This window comes from Elephantulus edwardii, unplaced genomic scaffold (genome assembly GCF_000299155.1).
Source record: "Elephantulus edwardii isolate Elephantulus edwardi_28Jun2011 unplaced genomic scaffold, EleEdw1.0 scaffold00465, whole genome shotgun sequence".
Taxonomy (NCBI): Eukaryota; Metazoa; Chordata; class Mammalia; order Macroscelidea; family Macroscelididae; genus Elephantulus; species Elephantulus edwardii.
Window position 1 is genome coordinate 516,192 of NW_006400215.1, and position 8,050 is coordinate 524,241.

Here is an 8,050-nt window from a genome sequence, read left to right on the forward strand (position 1 = left end):
TTTCCTACATTCATGGTTCTCACATTCCATGTCCCAATCACCAGTGTCTGCTTACAACTGTTCCTCTTCCTTTGTATTTCCATACTTGAAAACTCAACCTCCTTTGCCATTTCTGTTATCTAAATGTTGTACACTACGGGTACATCTTAGAAATGGGTTCTATCCCTCAATAAAGTTCAGTAATGGAGCATGTTTTTAAACTGCAATAATTAGTGGTTATAGAGATGTACCTGTTTTAAAGTTCTCTAATGCTTTCTCTCGGTCACTCTGTTCTCTGTTGCCATGAAGAGACTCAACTGATAGCCGTCGGAGAATCAGGTCACTTGATAAGTGATCAGCACTGAAAGTAAAAGGAAGTTGGCCTTTTATTTTAATGATTTTTTTTCCACTGGAATGAAATTACTAAAACAATAGACTATAACTGCTGTAGGTCTTGTCTGAATACTATTACTAGAAGCAAGCCATCCCAGAATAGGGGCTCTGCTGTAGCCAGTCCAATGCCAGACCAACAGCTGTGCCCAGTCATGGTAATGAAAACTGATGTGGGCACCTTTATACAGAAGCTGCCTCTCACAGTCAGCATGCACCTCATGTACACGGTGGACTCAGAGAGAGAGGTACATGGAGGACACACTTGGTGGGAGTAGCAGCTGGAGCTCTTCAGTGCTATTCTAATGCCATCATTCATTTACTAGATTAACTGCTAAAATTCTCAACCAAAACACTGTAACAGACATATCACAATTTGAAACTGCAATACAAACAGACATAATCCTAAACAAATTCAACTTGATCAATGATCATTAAAAGATGAAAAGGAACAAAAGCACCTACACAGCTTTCCTGCTGACAAACACAATGACTTTGTCTTTGGGAGACATACTTTCCAGGAAAATCTGAATATGACTTCGTTTTTCTTCTTCTGTGGTAACAATTACATTTTGCTTCACAGTATTTACAGCCTAAAGGATTAAAAAAGCCATAACATATTAACATTGAAGCAGGAACCATACACATCAGTTAAAAAGAAATCTTATTTTTATCACTGATTTATTTGTTTGATGAGTATTATTACATGTTTATGTGTTCACCTGCACAGACCCCATTAGTTAGTTACAGAGCAGGGCTGGTGGTATTCCTTTATGGCCCTGTCCTTCTGAAGTGACCCTGTGTGGATTCAAACAACCAACCTTTTGGGTACCAGCCAAATACATATCAACGATGCCACTCAATGACTTTTTCATCACTAATGAATGCTTTAAGAAACAGGAAAAAGACCTCATAAAAATTAACTGTTTCTACTCTGATTTGTAAAGATATTCCCTTTCATAGTTCATTCACCCAAAATAAAAATACAAGGGATGTGCGTGTGCTTGGAAGAATGTGTTGAAAGAAGTTTGCTACAGCAGGAGAAGAAAATAGCCATGAGATGAAGGCAGACTTAGAAATAATATCGGCGAGCTCTGGTGGCCTAGTGGCAAGAAGCTGCACTGCAATCCTGGAGGTGTGCGGTTCAAATCCACCAGATGCTCTGCTGGAGAAGGAGGAACAATCTCCTCCTGTACCAGTCAGATCTGATTTGATGGTACATAGACACACAAATAATAAAAAAAAAATTAAAAAAAAAGAAATAATATTAACCTGACTTTGGCATACTGCCTTTCCAATACAAGAATAAGATCAGTTTGTAATTAAAAGTCTCAATTCATTTAGTAATTTATCATTAAATTTAGTATTTCAAAATACCAACCTTTGTCCCTGAAAGAAAGAAAATCTTTCTTTAGATAAAATAGGTTTTACTAGTATTTGATTAAGAAAAAGAGCGACACTTGGCAGAGAGAACACAGACATTATAGAAAGTCTTCTGTACAGCAGCCCCAGTGAAACTGACACCAAAGTACATAACAACAACAGTTTGTGGAGGTAGGCAATGACTGAGATGCAGTGAGAGGCCATCAGGGAAATTTACAGGGGATGGCTCGGACTGAAAATATCTGAACTCACTGACAACTCTTAATTTCATAAAGAGTTGTTGGACTTATATTTCTTTTGAAGTGATGCAAAAGCCAGTAAACATGACCCTCAATGAAGAATTTTTTAAAAAATAAGAAACAAAAACAACACAGAATTTGATCAGGTTTATGAATCTAATTTACAGGAAATAGATACTAGGAACAGAGAACATACCAACCTGTGGGTAACACTCAAATCTAAAATAAGAAACTGTAGGTAACATTGGTTTCTTCCACAATAAATTTACTGTAAAAAGAGCGCTGGTAGCATGGGAGTAACTTCTACTAACTCCACAAGAGGGAACAGTCCTCATTGGCAAATCCACAGCACAGACCCATTTCCACAAAATCAGATGTGTCTCCACACTCCTGCACTTCTACAAATTTCAACTCCAAACACCCTTTCCACAACTCTCACTGGGCCTGGAAATTCATTCAGTGGCCATACAGAACTCAAAGAACCATACTCACAATTATGAGGTTTATTACAGAAGTTAACAAGTTTCAATTCTTGTTGAAAATAGATGATTCTGCAATCAGGACAGCATTGCAAGCATCCTTGAAGGCCCCTAGATCATCAGCCCCTTGGTTTTAGGTCAGTATTACAAAGCTTCCTTCTTGTTGCTGTGGTTATTGTGTGCTGTTGAGTTGAAACTGGGCCATGGCTGAGCCTCCAGCAGGCTTCCAGAGGCAGTAAATCACATGGGTGGAGACTTCCCATCCTTCTCATGCAGAACAGCTGGTAGATTCCAACCAAGTGCCTTTGGGATTGCAGTGCAGCTTCTTACCACTGGGTCACCAGAGCTCCCTTAGTCCTACCAATTATGTTGTCTCCCCTTAACTAGGCCTCCAGCAAGCTTGAATTAAGGCTCCTGGCTCTGGTTCTGTGGATGGAAGTCCCCTATCTCTGGTTCGCTGAGATAGAGAGGCTGGTCTCTGGTTCTATGTTGTTGCGGCTGCTTTCATCGAGGTCCTCATTTGACTGGCACAGGAATGTCTGGGCCCAAAGGACGTATGCTGCATTCTGTGCCTGTTATTGACAGTGAAGTTTCTACTTTTCTCCAGATAACTAACCCTGCTTGATTTAAACCTAGTGGGATGACAAACTGACGAATCCCATCATGTGTCATTTACTCACCTAGTTTGCATGTGGTGGCAAGCAAAGATAAAGGGCTAGAAAAGCCATTTTAACAGTCAACTCACTGGGCAATATGTGCATATGTGTATATGTTCAAAGATCTACAGACTGTAGAAAATATGGATACTTATTGAGTATCTGGTGACATAACACAATCACTAAAATTTTTAATGTGAGATAACTGTACTAAGTAAAAAGTCTTTTAGAGTAACATGATGAAGTATTTGCAGCTAAAATTATATGCATCTGGTATTTGTTCTAAAATTGGAAAGTGGGCAGAGTTGTTGTTAAGTGCCAACAAGTCAAACATGATTCATAGCAATCCTATGAACAGCTAACCTGAATCCTGCCCTATCCTGTTAAATCCTCATCATCTCTGACACACTAGAGCCCATTGCTGAAGTCACAGCGTCAGTCCATCTCTCTGGGGGTCTTCCGCTACTTCTCTAACTCTCCATTTTTCCATGCATGATGTCCCTTTCAAAAGAATAGCTTCACTAGCTACATGTCCAAAGTATGAAAGATAAAGTGTGGCCACTTGCACCTCCAAGACAAGCAAAAACTGTCTATGCTTAAAATTTTAATAAGAAATGTTTTTAAAAACAAACTTACGACTAGATCCAAAGTGCCAACATATACAATCATAGGGTCTTTCAAATAAGACTCTGCAAGTCGACGGACGGCATGTGGCCAAGTTGCACTGAAAAGCGAGATATATAAACATTAAAAATTTTCTCTAAATGAAACATTACTAAAAGTTTCTTTAAGCATGCTAAAAATAAATTACTCACAAAAGACAAACAGAACACTCTTAGGGAGCACTGATAGCCTAGTGGTAAGGAGCTGCACTGCCAACTGAAAGACACACAGTTTGAATCTACCAGCTGCTTCATGAAAGATAGATAATCTCCTTGTGTGTCCCACTGTAGGGTCAGCTATGAGTTGGTTCAGACTCACGGCACATAACAACAACATCTTTTTAATAACAAAGCAGGTATTATAAATAATGTACATTTCACCAAAACCTGTTCATATATAATGAAGCCACTGGATAAAATATTTTCAATAAACTGTTTTAATAAACAACGGTGCAGGGGTACTCTAATACCTGTGCGAAGGTATCAGAAGGAATTCTAGTATCAGACAAGTTTTAGCTTTAGGGCTTTTTAAAGAAACAAATAGACACATACACACACTCGCATGCAAACCAACCCAGAATCTCTAATGTGCACTCAGTGACAGCAGACAACATCAAATGATTATGCCAATTTAAAATTTTTAATGCAAATTATGAAATATTTTTAAAAAACATTGTGTATGTTTCTTCAACTGCATAGATTATAATCATACCCTTTTGTACCTTCAGAGTAATACAATTAAATGCAACTTCACTATGCAACAATGAATGAATTTTTAAAAAGTGAACTGGGAGTGAAGGGAAGAAAATGTGCAATAATGAATGAATGAAAATCCAGTTTTCTGTAAAGTTTCATTAAAATGACAATAAAAAAATAAATGCAACTTCACTTTTCTTGAAGTGAAAAGAATATTAGTTAAAAACAAAATATGGGGACTAGGCAGAGTTTTCCATATATCCTACACTATATACTATGCCTTTTTAAAGAAATAAATGTTGAGAGGATGTGATGTGAATTGTAAAATGGTACAACCACTCTGGAAGGCAGTTTGGTGCTTCCTCAAAATATGACCCAGCTAATCCACTGCTTGAAATATACCCCTCAAAAAATGGGAACTGAGGCACAACTGGAAACTTGTACACCAGTGTTCACAGCAGCATTATTCACCATTACAAAAACATGGAAACAGCCCAGATGTCCAACCACAAAAAATGGATTGAGAAGCTGTGGTACATTTAAACAATGGGATACTATACAGCATGCAGGAGCAATGATTTTATAAATTACTGCCTAATTTGGGAGGGACTAGAGATGCTGAGTGAACTAACTCAGTTCCATAAGGGCAAATACTGTACAAGACCATTATTGTAAAAAAACCCACAAAACCAACCATTATTGTAGAATGAGTATGAGGATCCAAGAGGTGGGCGGAAATAGAGGGGTGAGGATGGGGGTTAGGGTGTTAATTGGAGTTGCACAATTCAGTGGGTGGGTGGGATAAAGGAAATGGGAAGGATCTTTTGTGAAAAACAATGTCAAACTTTGTAAATAAATCAGTATAAATTTTAAAAAATATATTCTATGCCTTTTTTAAAAAATAGAGGTTTATAAACCATAATGGTTTTCACATAATCATTCATAGACAATTTGTTTATTTGATTAAATTGATTTATTTAATGACAATGTCTAATTAAACCCAATTAAACTCTCAAGAGTACTGAAGTGCAATGACGTCAGGCTGGAGACTAAGGTGCGCCAGTCTTTGCAATTACATGCTATGTACTGGAGAGTTGGACAGTGAATAGGGATGGCAGAAAGAGAATTGATGCCTTTGAGCTGTGGTCCTGGAGAAGAGTGTTTAATATACCATGGACTGCTAGGAGAACAAACAGGTTTGTCCTGGAGAGAGTGAAGCCAGAATGTTTTCTGAAGTCAAGGATTCTGAAGCTTCGTCTGACATACTTTGGGCATGTTGCAAGGAGTCCGGTCCTTGGAGAGGGACACCATGTTTGGGAGAGTGGAGGGACGGTGAAGGAGAGGAAGATCCTCAATGAGATGGATCGATTCTGTGAGTGGAGTGGTGGGAATGAATGTGTTTGAGACAGCAAGGTTGGCACAGGATAGAACAGCATTTAGGGCTCTCGTACATAGGGTCACTATGAGTCACAAACGACTCGATGGCACATAACAACAACAACAACAAAATAAACCCATACTGTACCTTGTCTTTCTCTTCCCTCAGCTGATCTATGTATTAATTTTCACTTCTACCCCTCCAACCTCATCCCTGCTAAAACTCCAAGACTGATTCTATCTATCTTTCCTTAACTTTTTAATAATAGTGGTCTTACTCTGTAACTGTCCTTTTGTGACTGACTTGGATCACTCAGCATAATTTGTTCTACATCAATTCACATTGTGCAGTATTTTTTGAATTCCTGAACATTGTTTAGTGATGCATAATACTCCATGGTGTAAACGTGCCACAGCCTCTTCAGTCATTCTTCTGCTGTTGATTATTTAGTTGTTTCCAAGTCTTTGCTATTGTAAATAATTTTGCAACAAACATGGATGTGTATACCACTTTTTAAATATTAACAAACAAATAATAAAAACCCAGGAGAAATTATGTACTCCTTAGTCTTTATGGATAATTCAATATTTAAACAAAACATTACTTTCTCAGTTTTATCTTAAGCAAAAACAAAGTATTCAGTACTCAAATATTTCCCTCTAAGATCCTGGAGAGGGTTAAACTGGGCTTCTTATTGAAGGCAAGGATTCTGAGGTTTCATCTAACATACTTTGGACATGTTGTAAGGAGATCCTTGGAGAGGGACATCATGCTTGGGAGGATGGAGGGACAGAGCAGGAGAGGAAGGCCCTCTATGAGATGGATTGATTCAGTGACTGGGGTAATCAGGATGGGTGTGTCAGAGGCAGTGCGATTGGCACAGGATAGAGCAAAGTTTAGGGCTGTTGTACATAGGGTTGCTATGAGTCGCAAGCAACTTGACGGCACATAACAACAATAAGAACAGTTGATCCCTTATTTAAATGTTAGGACTTACTATGTGACACCATCTCACTGGTACAGGTTTCTGTAATAATCTCTATCAGTGATTTAGGAAACATTATTCAAGAATAGAGCAGTCAATGTTACACTAGAACATTTAGTTACTACACTTAGTGATGACATAGTATCTTCTACATACTCTACTCTCTCTCTGCCACTGAACTGGAAATGACTCAGCTGACACTTCAGGGGTTTTTCAGAAGCTATAAAGCTGCACAGGAGGAGACAGTCTATTTTTCTCTTGAGGTATTGCTGACGGATTAGAAACCACCGAAGCAGCACTGCCTTGTGGTTAGTAGTGCAACTCCCAGAATGTGGAAATTATAAAAAAAAAAAAAAAATCATTACCACAACATGCAAACAAAATTTTGTTAAAGATCATTTAAAAACAGGTGTAAAGTACATCATCAGGGCACTGACAAAAATCCAAGCTCAATTGAGAAGAGGCTGTGGTATGAGGAATAACCTTGCTGATATCAGATGGATCTTAGCTCAAAGTGCAGAATACCAGGAAGAGGCGTACTTGTGTTTTATTTACTTTGCAAAGGCATTTCACAGTGTGGATCGTAAGAAATTATGGCTGACATAAAAAAGTATCCTGGAACACTTAACTGTGCTTATGGAAAAGCTATCCACAGACTGACCAAGCAGCAGTTATCCAAATGGAACAAGAGAATACTATAAGGTTTAAAATCAGAAAAGGTGTATGTCAGGGATATTATTCCTTCTCCAGATCTATAAAGTCTGCATGTTGTTGTTATGTGCCATCATGTGAGTCTTCTGTGACCAGTAGTGACCCTATGTACAAGAGCTCTGAAGCCTGTCCTCTGCTTAGCCAGTCTCACTGACTCCAACACACCTATCCCTATTACCCTAGTCACTATATCAATCCATCTCATCCAGGGTCTTCCTCTCTTGTGCTGTCCCTTTACCCTTCAAGCATTATGTCCTTCTTCAACGATCAGTCCAGCCTGGCCAAATACCCAAAGTATGTAAGATGAAGCTTCAAAAATCCTAACCTCCGAATACTATGCTGCATTGAAAACCAAGGAACTCATGCAATATAATTCAAAATGGTTGACTCTGGAGAACATTATGCTGAGTGAAATATCCCAGTCACAAAAGGACAAATATTGCATGGTGCCACTGATGTAGAATGGGACTGACCTTGGGGTTGGGGAGAGAC

At 38.6% G+C, this 8,050-nt stretch overlaps 1 protein-coding gene across 1 annotated transcript in view; it reads right to left on the reverse strand.

Moving 5' to 3' along the window:
- Positions 1 to 8,050, reverse strand: part of DDX43 (DEAD (Asp-Glu-Ala-Asp) box polypeptide 43) — a 73,857-nt gene that overhangs the window by 15,180 nt on the left and 50,627 nt on the right. Inside the window, exons 11-13 of the mRNA XM_006902884.1 lie at positions 3,763 to 3,850; positions 835 to 962; positions 231 to 340 (exon numbers count right to left, since the gene is read on the reverse strand). Of these exons, the coding sequence (XP_006902946.1) occupies positions 231 to 340; positions 835 to 962; positions 3,763 to 3,850 (326 nt within the window). The remainder of the gene's footprint in view (positions 1 to 230; positions 341 to 834; positions 963 to 3,762; positions 3,851 to 8,050) is intronic.